General features: G+C 33.3%; 2 protein-coding genes across 2 annotated transcripts; one reads left to right on the top strand and one right to left on the bottom strand.

Annotated features, from left to right (window-relative positions):
- Window positions 1–5,070: 5,070 nt before the first annotated feature.
- Window positions 5,071–14,623, top strand: LOC126773816 (multiple inositol polyphosphate phosphatase 1-like). Its single transcript, XM_050495012.1, has 7 exons — window positions 5,071–5,389; window positions 7,909–8,066; window positions 10,121–10,405; window positions 10,549–10,647; window positions 11,291–11,500; window positions 12,796–13,043; window positions 13,617–14,623. The coding sequence occupies exons 1-7, from the start codon at window positions 5,227–5,229 to the stop codon at window positions 13,858–13,860; spliced, it is 1,407 nt and encodes a 468-aa protein (XP_050350969.1). The 5' UTR covers window positions 5,071–5,226; the 3' UTR covers window positions 13,861–14,623.
- LOC126773824 (multiple inositol polyphosphate phosphatase 1-like) lies at window positions 14,395–21,567 on the bottom strand. Its single transcript, XM_050495023.1, has 7 exons — window positions 21,373–21,567; window positions 19,374–19,522; window positions 18,402–18,671; window positions 17,266–17,364; window positions 16,643–16,833; window positions 16,090–16,356; window positions 14,395–14,571 (listed from the first exon to the last, which is right to left on the bottom strand). Exons 1-7 carry the CDS (start codon window positions 21,527–21,529, stop codon window positions 14,397–14,399), a joined length of 1,308 nt encoding a protein of 435 aa, XP_050350980.1. The 5' UTR covers window positions 21,530–21,567; the 3' UTR covers window positions 14,395–14,396.
- Window positions 21,568–21,849: the final 282 nt, after the last annotated feature.

The raw sequence follows: 21,849 nt of genomic DNA, 5'->3' as shown, positions 1-21,849 counted from the left end.
TACCATTTTTTTCAGAATTCGGACAACTTCTTACAAGGAAAAAAATTTAACTCTGATGCGGCAGTCCAAACCGTCCTCAAAGAGTTTATTGATTCTCACCCTATGGTTTTTTTAGTAACGGGATCAATAAACTACCTATGATATGGCAAAAGGGCATAGAAAACAACGATGTATACTTTGATTAATTAAATATATTTTACAAAAAAAAAACTTCATATTCCTCCCGTACAAAACGCCAATTTCATATGTAACCTAATACTTTCATATGGACCTAATACTTTCATGAAGAACAGTAGGTACTTGAGCCGATTAACAAAGTTGTAATAATTACAATCGCGTGTTGAATTATATTATGTGATTGATAACAATATTAGCTTTAAATTATAAAAAAATCAATGAAATATGAGAAAACAAAATAACATAAATTAAATATTTTAGATTGCTAATATTTCTTATAATTTCTATGGACGGTGGTAGCCACTTACTTGGTGGCCGATTTGTCAGTCTGTCTTTAATAATAAGTTCGTAGTGTGTACACTGCCGTGCCTCGGAAAGCACGTAAAGCCGTTGGTCTTGCGCCTGAACTCCCTCTGATCGTGTCGGATTGCCGCCCCATCGGGTTATGAGAGTTAGGGAATAGAGAGTGCATTTGTGTTTGCGCACACACTTGTGCATTATAATATGTCCTGCGCAGTTGGCTGATCTCTCTTGAGACTGGCCGCTGTGGATACAGCTAAGATTACAGTTTTTTACCTTCATCTATTATGAATTTAATTTTCATGTCAAAAAAACTTTTATAAATAAAGCATAGCACGAGATTACATAAATGATAAAAGCGTGAAGTTAGTATTGATTTCCGAGAAAAATTAAGTGTATGCATAAGATATGCATAAATTAATAAAGAAGAAGTAAATAAATTGTATTTGATTGACTCTGTAAATAACAGAGTGAAATTGAGTAACTGCTAATTTTCTTTCTGGTTGTTCTCGATAAATTCTACATACGGAACCGGTGGTGGCTTTACTTTTAATTCAATACTGTAACATGACGATCCAAAAGTGCCCTTATGAGCCTACTTGAATAAAGATGATTTTCCAACCGTTATCAAATAAAATAAACAAAAAATATACTAAGACTCCATTAAATAACATGAATGCTATGAGCAAGTTCGAATCCTTTTTTTTTATTCACACACGGCTATCTAATTTCAATCTATGCAGAGCTTGTACTATAAAAACCAGACAACTGATATACTACATATACTACTATTCATTTGTAAATATTTACTTACATAAATAATTACACCCAGAGTCAGGACAAACAGACATGTTCAAGCACACAGATGTCTGTCTGTCCTGGTTCCTGTCTGTCTTGGGTGGGAATAGAACCCACAACCTTCGGCATTAAAGGCAAGTATCTACCAACCACGCCAACCATTAACGCAGTAGTCACGTCAGTAAATATTGCGATATATAGTTGCCATGATAATACATAGGATTACGACATAAGATGATACTACTCTTGTATCTCATGAATAGAAGGCGTGCTCGTCACGTAATATCTAAAGTACGTGTCTCCTTACTATCTTATCAACTTAATATCTAGAATTCACACGTGAAAGACACCAAACCCACATTCTAGCAGCGTGGTTGAATGAGCTCCAAGCCTCTTCCTCAAAACGAGATGAGGTCATTTTTTATTTGCTTTTTTTTTTTTAAATGGCTAGCGCTTGGCTGTTTTCACACCTGATGGAAAGTAAAGATACAGTCTAAGGTGGAACGCGCTTGCCTAGAATAAACTAACTCTAACAGGTTGTTACTTTGTTACGTTATTTTTTTTGGGTGTCGAGTGACGTAAGATTTAATGGAAAACTTCCCTTGAGTCTACACACTTTTTTTTAATATTGTGTATTGTGTGCTCATTTTATTTATTGTTTGCACCACATATATTATAATTATTAAATTATTACGATGGATTGGATAAAAAGACGTTGGATTAGTAATGTCTTTTTATCATCGGTTTAATATTTAAACAAGAGGTTTTAAGTATTGCTTTTAAATGACATCTATCTAGAATCTTATCAATACCTTAATGGTCATTAAGGTATTGGAGTTTATGGATAACGAAAAGATTTTCTTTCAAAACATTGGTAATTGTTTGGTAGTTAATTAAATGAGTTTTTAGGTGAGTAACGTTAATAAATAACAAGACATTTACATACATACTTAGTTCAACGTAATTCATGTTTACAGTAACAGTACAGTAACAGCCTGTTAATGTCCCACTGCTGGGCTAAGGCCTCCTCTCCCTTTTGAGGAGAAGGTTTGGAGCTTATTCCACCACGCTGCTCCAATGCGGGTTGGTGGAACCAATGCGGGTTGGTGGAAAAAATTCATGTTTAACAGTTCGTAATTTTCTTTTTGCTTGTCATATTTATTATATAATATATTTCTAGTTCTTAACAAGTTTATTCGTCAGCCATTAACCACATATATATTTCAATACATGAACGGAGAAAGCTGTTTTTTTTTTTCAATATTATGTAGGATATTGGTTGATTCGGGTTTTAGAAAAGCAATTTGTTTGGTTGTAATAGCTGGTCAAGATTTCTTATAGGCTTTCTCCGCGATCTTGATAAATGGGATAACTCGACTCTCCGAGATATATTTTATTCAAATTGATAATTCAAGATCTGTAGATAAGATATTGAGAGATTGTGTAAGGGCGCGTCTAATACGCTCGTTTGTTTTATTGGAACTTGATTTAAATTTATTTAGAGTAAATATTACTTATTGAATTGAATAATAATCGTAAAATGTCAAAAAGTGATATGCGATATTTACCATAATAATTATATCATTTCAAGAATACACGAATCACAATAGCATACCAACATAAGTCGGTTGTCAACATTTCACGGGTGACTAATGAAGTGAGTCCTTTTAGATGACAAAAAATTGCTGTTATATTCCGAGAACGTTATGATATAATCATATCATGTTGACTTCACGAGTAATTATTTGGAATAATTTATTATATAATAGGTAGACGGTCGAGCAAATAGGTCACCTGGTATGCTGGTATATACGCAAATATTCCTTGCATCGCAAATGCGCCACAAGCCTTGGAAACGAAGATGTTCCTTGTGCCTGTGGTTACACCGGCTCACGTTTAATCCGAAACAGCGATACGTATTACTTTTTGGCGGTAGAATATATGATGAGTGGGTGGTACTCAGACGAAAACTAGCATTACAGAACACTAGCAAAACCTATTTTCGGTGCGAATATAAAGAAATTGGTCTTAATGGCCACTCATTTTTGAGTTGTTGGTTAGTGGATACTATAATTATAGTCTAATCGGTCAGTATTACATATGCGACTTCGCACCGTTTAAATAAGATTAATTTTGGAATCTTTAAAACATTTTCAAAGCCAAATACTAAAAGTACTAATTGAAGGCTTAAGGTTCGAAAAGTTGTAACACATCGTGGAGATAATGTTAAAACATAAACGAATAGAACAAAAGAAGGAATCATAAAATCCTAGTAGCCTATATACTCATATTTACATACATTACAACATGACTAAGGGGTACTTCTCTATCGACACAACAATTAGGTATTTGTTTATATTGAATAACATTTTTATTTACTTATTATTAACGTTATCGTATAATTTAAATACACTTGTGGCTCTATTTATGTTATAAAAATATATTATTTAATGTGTCACATTGCTTTGCAAAGTCCGATTATAGTTTGATATTTTATTTTAAAATACTGTTATTGTTTATATTATTTTCTGTATTATTATAGGTGTTTGTTTTTTATTAACTTCATTTTTATTGATTTATAGTTTACTAGTTTACGCCTGCGGCTTCGCCCGCAGATGTAAGCACCCTATGTTCTTCACTAAAAACGTGTATGAAAAATATCTTAATGATCGGCTGAGTAGTTAAGATATAAAAGTGTAACAAAGAAACAACTTTCGTAATTGTAATATTTTTAAGGATAGTGTAAATTTCAACAGTAACAGTAACAGTCTGTTAATGTCCCACTGCTGGGCTGAGGCCTCCTTTCCCTTATGAAGAGAAGGTTTGGAGCTTATTCCACCACGCTGCTCCAAAGCGGGTTGGTAGAATACACATGTTGCAGAATTTCAATGAAAATGGACACATGCAGGTTTCTTCACGATGTGTTCCTTCACCGTCAAGCACGAGATGAATTATAATCACAATTTAGCACATGAAAATTCAGTGGTGCTTGCCCGGGTTTGAGCCCACGGTCATGGGTTAAGATTCACGCGTTCTAACCACTAGCCCACCTCGGCTCAAATTTCAACAAATAAGTTCATTTATTTAAAAAAATAATAATTTTAAGGCTATATGTGTGAGCTGCTATGCGCGGATTCGCAAGCGTTCAATGTTACTCAAATTAAATCAAATAAAATGTATTTATTCAAGTAAGCTTTAATTAAACAATAAAGCGTTTTTGAACCGTCGACTATACTGACTACGGACAGGTTTGTCTTTGATATGTATATAAAAATAAAGTTCGGTTCTCTTTCAGAAAACATACGTCAATTAAAAACACAGGCAAAATAGTCGAGCATATTTTAATTTTTTGGGGAATATTTTGAAATGATATTACTTACATTTTTAGTACAAGTAATTATTAAAACAAATGATAGACTTAGAACATAAGTATACTATAAGTTGTTAAAGTATAAATGTATGTTTATAGCTTAAGTTTAATAACATAGTTTATATATTTTAAATCAGCTTCTTAGTCAGATATTTATAATAATAAAAAAATAAATAAAAAGTGCGTCATAACTAACGGCATCCATCTGTGTTAAAATTCCTGATGAATTGGTCGTATCGTACCGGTTTATAACAGTAGACTTCACTTCAAGACATAATTATTGTTTTAATTATAAAACGAGGTTTCCAATTTGATAAAACATATACGTGTTATGTTAATTACAATCCACAGTACATAATAGTCAATAGTGTCGCTCAATAGCATTGATATTGATATTAGCTAAGGACAGTACGATGCTATGTGTCGTTGTGCAAGGTTGTGTTCATATGTGTTTTTTTTCAATGTGAACGCATCTGAAGTGTTATCTTACATCCGTTTTTATAATCAATATAAACTTTGAAACACAACTGCTTCGTCTGTATTTGAATTGTTTAACGTTTAAAAATAGTAGTGTTTTCAATATGGTTGTAAAAATTGTTTTATTATCGTTAACTATTTATAGTATATATAGTTTTGTGTCATGTAAAGATTGCTATTGGAATGCCCGTTGTCCTTATCAATTGTTTTCTTCTAAAACGCCTTATGAAAGTGTTAGAGGTGACTTGAGAGATGAAAACATGCCTAGTAAGTACATTTTTAAAGGTTTTTTAGAGTCTAAGTTTATAATCTTTGTAAACAAATCCTTTTTAAACTATAGATAAACTTAATTTTTGGAAGTGTGTACACTCCCGTGCCTCGGAAAGCACGTAAAGCCGTTGGTCCTGCGCCTGAACTCTTTCCGGTCGTGTCGGATTGCCGTCCCATCGGATTATGAGAGTTAGGGAATAGAGAGTGCACCTGTGTTTGCGCGCACACTTGTGCACTATAATATCTCCTGCGTAGTTGACTAATCTCTCTTGAGATTGGCCGCCGTGGCCGAAATCAGTCTGGAGGACATTAAATTTAACTTAAGAGTAAAAAGCTAAACTTATCTAAATACAAAATATTATTAGAGCCGTTTTCGTGCGTATAAAATTTCAAAATTGTGTATTATATATTATTTTATTCTTATATATAAGATATTGTAATTCCAGATTTAATATACATTGTTTTTTGAATTTTCACGTGGTATCAACACTTGCCTTTGTCTATGGTCAAAGATGACACTCTGAGGAACTGATTATGATTATGAGTTCGATTCTCGATAACATTATCGACAATTACTAAATTAATATTATGATTGAAAATAAATATAATAGAATAAAATTAAATATGGAGGTGTATCAAAAAAAAATGATCGTTTTATCATATTTAAGATTTAAGTCTGTAAATATATTAATCCTATTTTATACTTACCAATACTTAATAATCCTTTTAGAGCATTCTCTAAACTTGTTTATTCCTATTCGACTTTAAAAAAAAGCCTTGTTTTGGTTTTCTTCGAAATTCTCGTAATTTTTAGGCATTACTGGAAAAAAATATAGAGCTACTGAAGCAATTCGTGAAATTATTAAATATGAAGGGGAAGGTGTCCTTGATCAGTGCACTGTGGGGCGTTGGGTTGAAAAATTTAGCAGAGGAGATACGACGTTTCGACCATTAATGGATATTGATCAGGTTCTGCAGAAAGCTTATTAAGTTAAATCCGTTTACAAGTACTCGCGAACTTGCCAGGGGGCGTGGTGTGTCGAAAAATACTGCAAGTCGCTATCTAAGCTCCATAAGGAAGGTGAAAAGGAGCAGTAGAATGGTCCCTCACTAATTTATTCCTCAGAAATCAGCTAAGAGGTTAGCAATTTGTGAAAATTTATTGAAAAACCTTGCTGATATGAGATTTTACCGGAAGATTATTACCTCTGACAAAAAGTGGGCTTACTGGCGAAATCCAAATACCCGTGAGCAACGGCTAGGTCGCGGTCAAACTGCTTTTACGGTTGCTACAAGGGGACACTTTGATAAAAGCCCATGCTTTGCGTTTTTTGGACATTTGAATGTGTTATCCATCACGAATTTGTTCTTGATGGATGCTCTATGAATTCTGAACTCTACTGCGAACAACTGAATAAATTGCACGCCAAATTATCATAACGTTATCCTGCTTTGCCTAACCGAAAAGAAGTTTTATTCCAACAAGATAATGCTCGTCCTCACACTTGCCGTCGAACCAAAGAAAAGTTTGAAGAACTTCATGGGTTTGAACTCCTGCCTCATCCACCATATAGTCCAGACCTCGCACCATCAGATAACTACTTCGTTCGATCCATAGACCATTTTCTTCAAGGGAAAATATTTGATAATTTTGCATAAGTTGAAATTGCAGTCCAAGAGTTCTTTGACAGCCATCCCAAGGAATGGTATTAGCGCGGAATCGAGCAATTGGCTAGCAGATTGCTAATGACGGTTGATAACAATGGACTATATTTCAAGTATTAATTTTATTTTATATCAAAGAAATAATAATACAAATATTTGGTTAAAAAACGGTAATTTTTTTGATACATAATTGAAATTTTCTTGTCTATTATTGGCTGTATGTAATGTCTTAACTTTCCTGTTTATTTATTTTTTTAATCTAATAATAATGTTCTTGTATATATTTCATGTTTGACTGATATTGGGTTGCTGAACTCGGAGTTTGAGACCTTATTAATGTTTATCAATAACTCTTGCCACCATTGTCACTGTTATTAATTCTCAATTAGTCTTTGTGTTTCAATATACACAGTTCAGTGTATTTATGGACCTGCTAAATATTATGAAATGAACAGAACTAACAACCTTTCGTATGTAGAAATACTTATTTATGTACTTCAATTAATATATTTAATAAACATATTTATATATTGTATTTGATTTAATAAAAATATAATCGGTTTCAGAACGTCGTTGGTATTGTTTGGTAATACAGTAAAAAATATAGTTTTCCCGCGCTTTTATAAAAAAAGAGAACTGAACGAGTGTCATCGAATTAACAATATATGATATTTTGTTTTATTTAAATTTAAAATATCTCATTCGTTTATTATATTAAAGTAGAAAAAGTAGTTGTTTAGATTATTAATTAAAAAAATAGTCTTAGTTTGGAAGGAAAACGGTTTTTCTTATAAGCTCGTAACCTTTTCATCAAACTTGAACTTATTGATATGAAATTCTTTTTTTTATAGATTGCCAACCGATAAGTTTGTGGTCACTCCACCGGCACGGCAACCGGAACCCAAGTTTGCAAGTGACCGAAGAAATTAAGGAACTACAGAAGAAAATTATCTATGAAATATTGATCGCATATGAAAACAACAGAACTCATCTCACAAATTGTTTTCAGGTTTTTATTATTGTTCTTATCATTATGTCAAACCTATTAAAATCCGACCGTTGAGACAATCCTGACGTCTGTCAGTTAATCATAACTATATGTATGTATATAAAACACAGCATAAGGAAGGTTTAAAATTTTATCCCTAAAGTTTGTGATAAATTCAATTTTGTATGAAAATCCATCATTATTGAAGAAAGAGCTATGGGAATTGATATTTATTCTGAAGCGAAGCCAAGGTTAAGGCGCTAGTGCACAGTTACTATAGTTGCCTTAGTGGTAGGGCTTTGTGCAAGCTCGTTTGGGTAGGTACCACCCACTCATCAGATATTCTACCGCATAACAGCAGTACTTGGTATTGTTGTTCCTGTTTGAAGTGAGTGAGCCAGTGTAATTACAGGCAAAAGGGACATAACATTTTCGTTCCCAAGGTTGGTGGCGCATTGGCGATGTAAGCGATGGTTAACATTTCTTCCCATGTCTATGGGCGTTGGTGACTACTTACCATCATTTGCTCGTCCGCCTACCTATTCTATAAATAATAAAAAATAAAATAGTAAAAATAAACGGTTAATATAACCTTGTAACAGCGCAATATAGATATAAAATAAATATTGTATTATTATTTGCTTAAAACTTAAATTATTACTTTTATTGTAACTTTACATAATGATATTGGAGACCACGTCAAATGATCTATAATAATATTTTTATCGTAAATTATTCACCACTTCAAGGCTACATCATTTCGATTGCATACCTGTTATGAACGTGTTTTTTTAGACGGACATTGGGATGAATTACAATTGCTACAGAGTAATATTATTATAACAATCCATGGGTTTCATAATAGTAGATTTATGGAAATTTTGTTAGGCAATTATGTACTTGAGTACCTTATAATAAATGAGATAGGGCCGAATGATGACGTTCTAATGCCTAATATTTTATACAGCAAATAGCAAACGTAAACTCCTGTAATTATATGAACAAAAATATGTGTCAGTAACTCGACCACAGTGCCGCCTATTAGATCTAGATTTTTGTATTATGAGTTCAACCTCATGTTTTGTCCACAAATATAGTAAACGTTAATTACTTGGCAACATTGCATCTCTAGTTTCCTACGTATCAGATTTTAGTTTAGCTATTAAGCATCGTCTTTTTAAAACAAACTAATTGTTTGAATGTGACAGGCCAAGAGGTTCAGATGTCATACGATCGTACACAAACGCATCGGCGATTATAATATATACAAGCCCTATACCTTGACATCACTGACCTTATTTTGTATCCATATGGTATTTTTCATAAAGAAAATATATAATGTTTTTGTGAATTATTAAAAATGTAAATGATCCACTGCTGAAAAAATTACTCTGCCATGATATCACAATAATCTTAGTGGCAGTTTGTTTGCTTTTATAACACATGAGATAGCTTATCAATAAGGTAATTATTTGTGTGTATTTCAAGTTTGTCTGATTCTTAATTGGTGTGCGTATTGATGGGCGTGTGACAAGTATTTCATATGTGCTACTTCACCCGCCACTATTTACAAATGGTGATTCTCATTTTTTTTAAAAGTCAAATATATTATTGTCTCCTGTTTCGCACCTGTATACTTATACAGAATAATTAAGATTTTTCCAACCCATTTCATTTACGTGGCGGTAGGGATATGTGCAAGTCCGTTTGGGTTTATACCACCCAATCACATGATATTCTAACACCATTATTATATTCCGGTTTGAAGGGTGAGTGAACAACTTCGGCCACAATGGACATTATATTTTAATTTTAAATGTAAAGCTTAACATTTCTTAATACGCCAATGTCTATGGAAACTGTTACATTTCCTCACACACATCCTTTTTATACCATTATTACATTTTCAAAAAGTAACATTTCAAGAAACAACAACGTAACTTACGTCAAATTCCATTTTTAAAAATAGTGGTTAACAGTCAAAACTACGGACTAATGGCTTATGAGCTAGCCATTAAACTGAAGAGTCAGTCTAATTGATAATTGCTCAGATAACAAGTCTTTATTTATAATAGGATATCGAGGATCTGCTACACTGGTCATGGAATTCAACATTGGATACATTACCAAACTACCTCACAGGTATTGGCTATGAAGAGATTTTTGATTTAGGGAAAAGGGTAAGGGAGAAGTTCGAAACACTCCTATCGGGCACTCCTGATAAGTTCTACTTCAGACCAACAAACGAGCAGAGAACTACTACTAGTGCAATTGCCTTCGTTCATGGATTGACATTTGGAACCGGAGCTAACCTGACTACCAGTATTGATGAGCCTTGGGAACAAGATAATGTTATACGCGTAAGTTAAGTCATCTACTAAAAGTAGTTTTTAGGAAGTGTCATATCTGTCAATAAATGTTAATGCATTTATGATCCTCAGGAGAGAAGGCCTTAGCTCAGTAGAAGGATACTTTATAAAACTGTAAAATAAATTATTTACAGCCCTACGAGAGCTGTAAAAAGTATCAAAATGAGGTGAAGAAAGGTCAGAAGCTTGTTAATCAACTCGCCCTTTATGATTCCAGTCCAGAAGTTTTGGCTGTAAGTATACGTACGTATTGCATGCGTAGTATATGTAAGCAAATGAGTATAATAAAAAAATATATGAATAGTAATAAGTCGGAAGAATCTATGGATTTTGGCTTATAATAGTTAATCTCAACAATGTCTTTCCTTTGGAAAAGCACATTGTTATTTCAGAGGTAAAGGAAATAACATCTTAGGTCCCATACTTGGGCGCGGGTTTGTGTTGTAAAAAATGACTAATATTGCTTTTGCCAGAGTGTATTGCCGAAAGTTTCCATTTACTATCAGGTAGCGCATTTGTTCGTTTTCCGTTCTTATATATATTAAAAATGGCATCAAATATGTATGTAGACAATAAAGAATTGGTTAAGTCAGACGAAGCAGGAATACAAGTTTGAAGGTCATACTTTTGAACGATGACTAATTTGTGAAAACAACGAACTATTTGAAAACATTCTGTTTTATTTATTGTATGTTTAATATTTATATTGCAAAGTTGATTGGCGTTTATGTATCATGGAACGATAATACTTTTCGCTCCGAGATAATATTTACATTTCGTTCGTGTTTATAATAAAAATTCCGATTCTATTATGAAAATATGTAATATAAAAAAAGTCTTTATTAATTTACTAACAAATTACACCATTTTATGCAGGTTACTGAGAGAGTTCGGAAACACTTGGGCATTAAGTATCAAGTGACGGTTGCAGATACGTACAATTTATATGAGCTATGTCGCTTCCACCGTTCTTGGTCTCCTAATCTTCGATCTCCTTGGTGTTCATTCTTTACTAATGAGGATCTAGAAGTGATGGAGTATAGAGACGATGTGCGACATTACTACAGGAATGGATATGGGTCAGAGGTAACTTAAAACTTCTTACAATATGTACTTTAAGTTCCTTTTTTATATCAAAATATGAATATTTATTTCCTCAAACATTCATCCAAAATCACCAACACATCCAAAAACTCTTTAATTTTTTTTGTCCACAATTATTGACGAGCCGGTTGGCGTGGTTGGTGGATGCTTGCCTTTCACGCCGAAGTGGGTTGTGGGTTCGATTCCCACCCAGAACAGATATTTGTGTGCATGAAAATGTCTGTTTGTCCTGAGTCTGGGTGTAATTATCTATATAAGTATGTATTTACAAAAGAAAAAGTAGTATATGTAGTATATCAGTTGTCTGGTTTCCATAGCACAAGCTCTGTACAAGCTTAATTTGGGATCAGATGGCCGTGTGTGAAAAATGTCCTAGGATATTATTATTATTATTATTATTCTATATGGCTCAATTGTCGCCTAATGTGCTAGGACGGTATTAAGTCAGAAACTTCAGGCAAGTGTGAACGACTGTGCAAAGTATTATGTAAAAAGATATTTTGGATAATATATTTAAATAATAACTCATAATTATTGCAAATAAGGTTTTATTGTTATATTAAACAAAGATATTTACTGTACTCACCTACGAATCACTTCAACAGTTCTAAGAGTGAGAGAGATGCACAATCTATTGGTCAGATTTACGTCTCACTCACACCTTTTTTCCCTTGACTTCTTCCAAACGTTTTGTATTATATGTATACTAAAGTATTGGTTTCAATTACAAATACAGTTTAAGCCTAACTGGTGCCATGATGTTAATCGATATTGACTGCGAAACTACGTGTTTCATTTCGTGATGAGATCATTTTATGTCATTTAATAAATAAATGCTAAATAATATAGCTCGTACCCACGAGAATATAGAAAAAAAATGTTTATTTTGACATAGAAAAAATTCAAGTAAATCAAATCATCAAATCAATAAATATTATGCATCCAAATAATAAATTACGTCATCAATACCTATATAGCTCAATTTAATTGAAAACAGTACAATATACAACAACACTAGTAATAGCTAACAAACGTGATTAAATTTTCTAAAAAATAATCGATCAAATTATATCAATAAACTAAATGCCATAATAAAACTAATTGAAATACGCAACAATAAGACAAACATAATTTATATTAAATAAAGTAATTTGGTAAAAATACCTGCGATCTAGTTTATTATACATTGTAGGATTTATGATTACGGGCAGGTGTCTAGGAGAACAGCTAGAGTATAGTTCCAACACGTTTTATTATATTCCTAATATTGTCAACAGGTCAACGCCAACTTGGGTACTTCTGCTTTAAAGGATTTATATGAAAACTTTGAAAATGCAACTTTGAATAGAGGAAAAAATATTGTATCATATTTCACACACGATACCATGTTTGAAATGGTGATTAGTGCTCTTGGATTATATAAAGACACGGAACCGCTTCATGGGTCTTACAGAAATGCAAATAGGTTGTGGAGAACAAGTGAAATCGCCGCGTTTTCGACTAATTTAATAGCGGTTTTATTCAAGTATGTATAAAATATTTATAATTAAATTTGATAAAGGCAGTTGCGATTTATATATCCCCCAGCTGGAAAAACGTCTTTTCTTTTGATGAGGTTTTGTTTTTATTTAAGCTCCAATGCGATTGGATACATATGTGACAGAATCGTCGACCAAGCTCGAGATAAATTATAAATACAAAATAAGCATTTAAAGCATCAACATATTAACTTTATATTTTTATAGCATTTTATGTTTCACTCACAAAAGTATGTAAAGAATAAATAACGTATGAATTATATTTCATAGATATATACATGTAAAATATGACGTCACAGGTGAATTGGAATTTTCGTCTTTAGGAATTGCGTCCATAATACTTGGCAAGTTAAATTTATGTGTCAGAGAGGAGATTACGTTATTATGAAAATTCATCTATTATCTAAGTGATCGTGGCGCCCTCTTTATTAAAAATCTTCGCAGACTTCTTAGCTTATTAAACAAGATATATTTTGCAAATCTATAAAATGTATAATATCTATGCCAGAAATATTTGTTATTTGTTTGATAGTTGATAATTGAATATGCTGTTATTTCAGGTGCCAGGAACAAGGGGATGACATGTACCGTGTACAATTCCTAATAAATGAAAAGCCTGCTCACCTCTGTCCAGAAGAAGGTTGTACGTGGAAGCAGTTCGTGGATCGGTTCAAGATCTTCACAAACGCTAATTTTGAATTCTGCTTGAATAAAGAGTATTTATATAATCCGATCACAAATGGTGGCTTTAATATTTCGATCGTGAGTCTCTTACTACTATTACCGACTTTGCTTATCATATAAATTATAATTATAATCATTCTATTGTATAGGTATTTATAGTATCTATATGACTTCCAAAAAACTATGTACGTCGTAATTCCAAAATATATCCTATGACGTAATTAATGATAATTCTGTTAAGTCAATTTACGTTTATAATAAGCTGTATATAATAACGCAAATTAACTAAATTATATTAAATGTATACAATAATAAGAAAGAAAACAACGCAGAAAAACGCAATGTTAACTATAAAAAGGACCAAATTGTTTCATTTTCAATAAATTAATTGTTAATAATATTAATAAATCAATACACAGGTGTTTATAGTATAAATATTAACTATTTCGTTAAACTAACGTTACTTGCCGAGGAGTGATTGATATTTTTCGGTAAATCCACGTTTCGTGTTGTGGTCACCTATTGATAAGTGATTTCGACGCGTTAAGGATAACGGAAGCTACGGTATTTCTCCCAGGTAAGTAACGTTAGCGAAACGTTTAGTGTCCTCGGTAAGTAACGTTAGCAAAACGGATATACTTATTTACTTATGCTTATCACACGTAATATAATGTTGTCGATTCATCACAGAAATCAATACTGGCATTGGAAAATTGTTCAAATTTCTCTCTGAAGTCGTTCCAACCGCAAACTCGATTGCCACAAATGTGAACCTCCTTTTCATTCACAAAGAACTGTATCCTATACTTGTAGGTTGACATTTTTGTACATCTGTAAATCGTTAATTTATAATTAAATAAAGTAATAATTATTGTTTTATAAATCAAGTTTTTAATACCCATTTCAAGGGACATTCACAGCATTAAAATAATCGAAATCAAATGAACAAATAAATAGACAGACTCGGCTAAGGAGCTTAACTTTATTATATACTGGTGGTAGGGCTTTGTGCGAACTCATCTGGGTAGGTAACACGCAATCATCAGATATTCTACCGCAAAACAGTAGTACTTGGTACTGTTGTGATCTGGTTTGTAGGGTGAGTTAGCCAGTGTAATTACAGGCACATGGGATATAACATCTTAGTTCCCAAGGTTGGTGGCGCATTGGCGATGTAAGCGATGGTAAACATTTCTTACAGTGCCAGTATCTACGGACGTTGGTGACCACTTACCAACAGGTGGCAAAAATATATGTAGTAATACCAATGGACTGGATCAAAGCGCCGTCACCTATGTGATCTGTATTGTGCACTTACTCATCTATCATTTAAACCGTACAAAGTTTTACTATATTATAATATCATACGTCTATAACTATGACCAATGACTAAAACTTCCAGTGTCAAAACGTGTCACGCAAACGTTATGCATCGTTGCACACAATTTGATCTTGAAATGTACTCTTAAATTATTTTTATTTGAATTCCTAAAGAAAAGCATTAACTTTAATAATAGATACGATTAGGCGTAATGAAATAAATGTCAATCACATGTCAACTGTTTCAGACACGTGTTGTGTGTGGAATGTGAATAAAAATAGATTCGATTTCATATTTAAAATATCAATCATAGCAATTATAAAATGACTGGATGTAATAAATCTTGTAGATGTCACCACGAGATCATTGGCTACTAAATTTAAACATAACGAACATTAATCATACACTAATTGCTTAAAAGACCGCTTATTTAAATTGTTATCTTCTGAAATTAAAATACGAGAATATAGAAATATAAGTAGTTTTAATTGTTTTAGTAAATATTTTAACAAATCTATTAAAAATATATAATACAATATACTATATGTATTGAAGCAAAACATAATAAGTATACCTACCAAAAAATATATATTAAAATTAGCTTTTTTATTCATTTAGAATAAGTGATAAATGAACATAAGTGGTAACTATCGACAATAGACTATTAACCCCTTACATCGTCAATCCGCCACCAACCTCGGGGACTAAGATGTTATGTTCCCTGTGCCTGTAGTTACACTGGCTCACTCAATCTTTAAACGGGAACACAAAAACAAGCTGTGTTTGTCGTTTTTCGATAGAATATGAATGAGTTGGTGATACTTTCCAATAAGGACTTGCGCAAAGCCTTAAACTAAAGTACTTTTAAAAATATTTTCGAAACAACATGAAATAATTTCTACGAAATAAAATTCATATCACCCAATTTTAACTGAGGATCTAAAATAACTGGAATTGCATGTAAATCTAATTTATATGAAGCATCATGAACGCGATGACACGTCACACGTCACACGTACATTACTCACCTATGTAAGACTGCGACAAAATTAGCCACAAACGGTGTCAAGAAACTAGTTCGCCATTTCCTATTTCTGATCCTCTCGAAACCAGAAATTTCTGGATAATCGTAGTAAAGTCCCATGGCGGTGTAGATCATATCTAACATGGTGTCGTGGGAGAAGTAACCGATGAATGACTTGTAACCACTAGATACTGTTGCCTCAAACTTTTCGTAGAGGTCTTTGAGACCAGATGCTCCGAGTAGACGATTCATGGGGTGTCCGTAACCATTTCTTGAAGAGGATTAATTAATAGATTAGAAGCTGAAGCGTTCGATCTTTACTTTTAAAAATTGATTTCGAAAAATTTGTTCGCCTTTGTTTAGGTCGTATATTTTTTACAATTAATTATATTAATTTTTTACATAGCTGTTTGAAAATTTCTAACTCGTACATAAAGACAATTAGTTATTGAATTTCCGAAGAGATATTATGATATAATTTTGCAACAACACTTTTATCTATATTTATATTAAATATTTGTTAAATAATACAAGTGGGTTATTTTAAATAGACTTACCTAAAATAATGCCGTATGTCTTCAACATACTCCAGAATTTGCAGGTCATTGTCAGTAAATAGTGCACACCAGGGACTTCTCTTGACAATTGAATACGCTCGGTAAAAGCGGCAAAGGTCGTAGAAACCCATAATAGTTCGAGGATGTAATTCATGATCAATACCTATCCTTTTTTGTACGTTTTGTTGTAACTACACAAAAATATTCACATCAGTAGATTAAACGGGCTTTATGCCAAATAATATTTGCAATATAAAGTAAAAAGAGTAAAGTGTGAATTATCCGCTGCGGGTCTAAGCCCTCTTCTCTTAAAGAGAAGGTGTTTAGCTCATTACACCAAGCTGCTCCAATGTGGATTGGTTACATGTGGCAGAATTTCATTCGACATTTAAAGGAAACCTGTGTGATCTTTTTCTTTACCACCGCACACTGGATGAATTATAATTGGCCACAAGTATTATAAAAATGCGTATGAAAATAGAGGGGGGAAGGTCAAGCTTAGTGGCATGCCATTTGAGAGGTTGACCAGACGAGAAAAGGATGATGATGAAAATTTTATCATATTTACAATAAGAATAAGTTTGAATTTTGGACTTTAAAAGTATTGCTACTTATACTTATACCTCTTTGAATTCAGGAGCTTCCTGATAACGACTGATTTCTTCAGAGGCTTGTGTGCTGTTTATGACTTCACCTCCTCGTTTCTTACAAAATCTGTATGGCTGTGAATAAAAGTTTATTATCTAAAAGTTGCTGATAATAACCCATTTGACGATAACATCGATTAATATATTTAATGCATTACGCAATGTTTTATAAGCAATACATTATCATAAAACATTGTGTATTTCTAATCATAACAAAGCAACCGTAATAATACTTAAATAGCTTTAAGGCGTATTAGCTACCCGTTTCGTCTTCACTGAGGATTTTATCCCGTTTGCTTATAAAACGTCACGGGTAACGATATTTTTACAATACAGCACCGCAGGTCAAGCCCGTGTTTAGTTATGAAAGTCATCTTATTTGAATAAAGAAGAGAAAAAAAAATAAAAGCTACAAGATGAAGCGAATCGAATGAATATTAATGATCCGAATCTAATGCATTTTACGGTGATTATTGATTGAATATCAGTGCATTAATCATAATTATCGCTAATGAGATATTACAAACTAAACATAATATAAATATTTGTATTCTTAGTATTCTAGTATTCTTGACTGTCTCGTTGGTCTAGTGGCTTGATGTAAGGCCGCAGATCCGGTGGTCCTGGGTTCAATTCCCAGGTCGGGCCAATAAAAAGTTATTGGGTTTTTCTGTCAGAAAATTCTCAGTAACAGCCCGGAGTCTGGAAGTTGGAAGTGTGTACACTCCCGTGCCTCGGAAAGCACGTAAAGCCGTTGGTCCTGCGCCTGAACTCGTTTCGGTCGTGTCGGATTGCCGTCCCATCGGATTATGAGAGTTAGGGAATAGAGAGTGCACCTGTGTTTGCGCACACACTTGTGCACTATAATATCTCCTGCGTAGTTGGCTAATCTCTTTGAGATTGGCCGCCGTGTCCGAAATCGGTCTGGAGAACATTATTATTATTTATTAGTATTCTTGTAATAATTATCACTATTATAGGTAATATATTTTACTTGTAATGCTTTTAGACAATGGAACTTGAGATATTGATAATTCAAAATGGAATTACGTATATATAATACATGATAATAAGTACACCATGTTAAAAGTAAGGACTAAGAGAATAGCTACCCTAGCTACAGCATCTTCTCGTATCGGATCATCGACAACTACATTTGCGCCGATATCTTTTAATCCTTTAATAAATCCTTTAGCACTTTTACGTGTTCGTTTTTCATCCGTCGATCTGATACGGGATTGGTTCAGATTATCTAAGAAAGAAGAAAATTTCTCTCGAAATCTCTGGCCAAATGCCAGCAATTCATCGAAGCCTTCTTGTGTAAGTATTGAAGGATTGTCATCTAAGTTAGTCCACTTCCAGTTTTGAAGATCTGAGATGTCCTAAAACAAATCTCTTTTAAATTAAAAACCTACAAGATTTTTTGTAATATAAACGTGATTTTGTTAATTAATAAAAAAGCCAAGATGGCATAGTGGGAAGAACGCATGAATCTTAACCGATGATCGTGGGTTCAAACCCGGGCAAGCACCGCTGAATTTTCATGTGCTAAATTTGTTATTATAATTTATCTCTTGTTTGACGGTGAAGGAAAACATCGTGAGGAAACCTGCATGTGTCGAATTTCACTGAAATTCTGCCACATGTGAATTCTACCAACCCGCATTAGAGCAGCGTGGTGGAATAAGCTCTAAGCTTTCTCTTCAAAAAGAGGAGGCCTTAGTCCAGCAGCGGGGCATTCACAGGCTGTTACGGTTGTTAATTAATAGATTTTTAAGTAAAAGCGTGAAAGCCTGAAAAGGGTTTAAGGCTTAATTTACCACATTGCTTCAATGTGGATTGGTGGACATTAGTGGCAGATTTTCATCCACCACATGCAGGTTCCATCAGAATGTTTTCAATAGAACAATATGTGTTACGAAGCTCAAGAAAATTCAGTGGTGCTTTCTTGGGAATGAACTTGCAATCACCGGTTAAGATTTACGTATTTTTACCACTCTCGCCTTCTCAGCAATCAAGTGTAATAATTACATATACTTATATACATATATTACTCGTATTTAAAATTGACTTTTTCTATTTACCTGCGCGCACATTTCTCCTCTACCTTTCTTATAGCTCTTTATAATCTCATATTTAAGAGCGGATGCCTCTTTCATTGCGGCAGCATCCATTGGGCTCGGATGTCGAGTTCCATGCCTTGTAATAAACCACACGTTAACCGGTTCACAGCCTGAAACAGTTTTTTTATATATTTATATATATGTAGTATTGCAATTATTAGCTTTCATCTCCAACTAAGTGTATATCAGATAAATAAAATAAATCAGATGCTTTTTTGGGATTCGACATTTAATTACTTTTGGGTTAGTTTTTCTCTATTGATTAAACCTTTTTTTATATTATTAGAAAGCGGACGAGCAAACGGTACCTGTGGACGGGCGACCACCACTGCCCATAGACATTGGCACTGTAAGAAACATAACCAATGCGTCGCCAACCTTGGGAACGAACAAGTTATGTCCCTTGTACCTGTAGTTACATTGGAACACAACAATGCTATGAATAGTTGTTTAGCGGTAGGTATTTACCCAGACGGGCTTGGACAAAGCTCTACCACCAACCTTACCAAACCCTTAACATAATCAGCGTCATCAAATAATCAAATTGCGTGCATGACTATTTACAATCAAGTTCATTTATGTAATATCCGGGTTATTGTAAATAAATTTATGTAATTATTTTAATTCGATAGCTAATTGCTCATCTAGATCGATACAGTTCGTTATCACGTTATATTTACATTGATTATAAAAAAGCGCAACTAATTGATTTGATTATTTTAATGACTTATTCATCCAAGGTCCTATTCAATGCAGGAAATAGATTTAAGATGAAATACAGCAATTATGTGTGTCTAAAGATACTATTTAAATATCATTAAAAAATGAAAATAGTGGGCAAGATTTTTCTCGTGATTTCTACTGTTTAAATTATCTTTCCTATATACGTGTGTGTGTATCCATTTTGTTTATTGTCTCTTTCGTGTAGCCTAGATCTATGTCTAGATCTGGTAGAGAGCAAGGCTGTAGATTTCGAGATTTTGCGTTCAAACTCCGGGTCGGCCCACTAAAAAAATGGGTTTTTCAGTTAAGATATTCTCAGTAGCTCAGAGAGTAGTCCGAATTACGGAAGCTGGTAGTGTTTAAACCCGTTTGTCTTGTGTTAAAAGCTTTGGTCCTGCGCCTCTGTCGGAATGCCATTGGATGAGAGTACATTTGTATTGCACATACATATGCGCACGCTTCGCTTTAAATATATTTATTTCTCATATACAAAAATTCACTTAAAATAATAAATTACAATTTAATAATAATTACTTTTAAAATAGTTTCTCGAATACAGTAAAATAAATAGTTAGAAACTTAAAACAGATAAAGGTAAAATCTATTTTTTACATTTTTACTAAGGTGTCTTAAACATAGGAAAATTTTCAGTATTTACAATTACATCGGGTAACTTATTGTACATTTGTATTCCTTCGAACATTATAATTTTTTTTCCATAATCGTTCTAATGTTTGGCAGCTCAGTTTTGTTTCATCTGTATGTGCAATGTGTATGTTTTTTTTTATGAAAGCATAATTGGGAGTGTGTTTCCTGTGTCATTATTTTCGTAATGACACTTGCGCGCTATATCTTCAGCACAGTTGGCTATTTTGCGTTAAAAATGACCATAGTGAGCGAAGTTGGTTAGGTTAGTCATATTTGTTTGTATGAGTATTTTTATTGGAAAATTTTAAGTTTTTTATGAGTTTGTACGTGATTTCTTTCTATCTTCTTGATTAATTCTTCTCTGAATATTTGAAAGTGTCATCAGGAAGAGATTCCTTGTCGGGTTGAGTGTGTCTTTGTATAATTTAATTTGGTGCTCAAACACAGGTGCAACCTATTACTCTAATAATCCTGGCTGGCTGGATGGGACGGCAAATTCGACTCGACCAGAAAGAGTTCGGGCACAGAACCAACGGCTTTAAAATAGCATATAATAGGGAATATGGCTATTTATTTATTAACATCTTACCTTTCATGGGCGGAACGTCCCTAAAGTCACCCCTAACAGCCTCATAAGGGGTTTTACTTCCAAAATATGTGTATGGATTTTTATTATTCCAGTAGCAATGGAATCCCCTACCGGTAACTAATGGTAGGCAAACACAAAATATCAACCTCAACCACATCTTGCTATGGGCGAGGTTTGATCAACACTAACTAAACATTAAAGACGCACCAGCTCTTATTTACCGATTTTAAACAATACACATATAAAAAAGGATGGAACGAATTGTCCTGAGCCTGCGAGATATAAAAATATTGTATTAAATCTTATCAAAATATTATATAAACTTGTAAAATCGCGCTGAGAAGGCGCAGTGGTTAGTAGACGCGAGTCATATCCGAAGATTGTGAGTTCAAACCTGAGCTAGCGTGAGCACGCGGGCGAAGGTTTGTAGTTTTTGTTTTTATTTATTATTCTTTGTTTCCCTATGATGAGCAGATG

Source organism: Nymphalis io, chromosome 15 (genome assembly GCF_905147045.1).
Source record: "Nymphalis io chromosome 15, ilAglIoxx1.1, whole genome shotgun sequence".
In the NCBI taxonomy this organism is placed as follows: Eukaryota; Metazoa; Arthropoda; class Insecta; order Lepidoptera; family Nymphalidae; genus Nymphalis; species Nymphalis io.
Note: the sequence above shows the minus strand (reverse complement) of the source record. Positions and strands in the feature narration are given on the sequence as shown.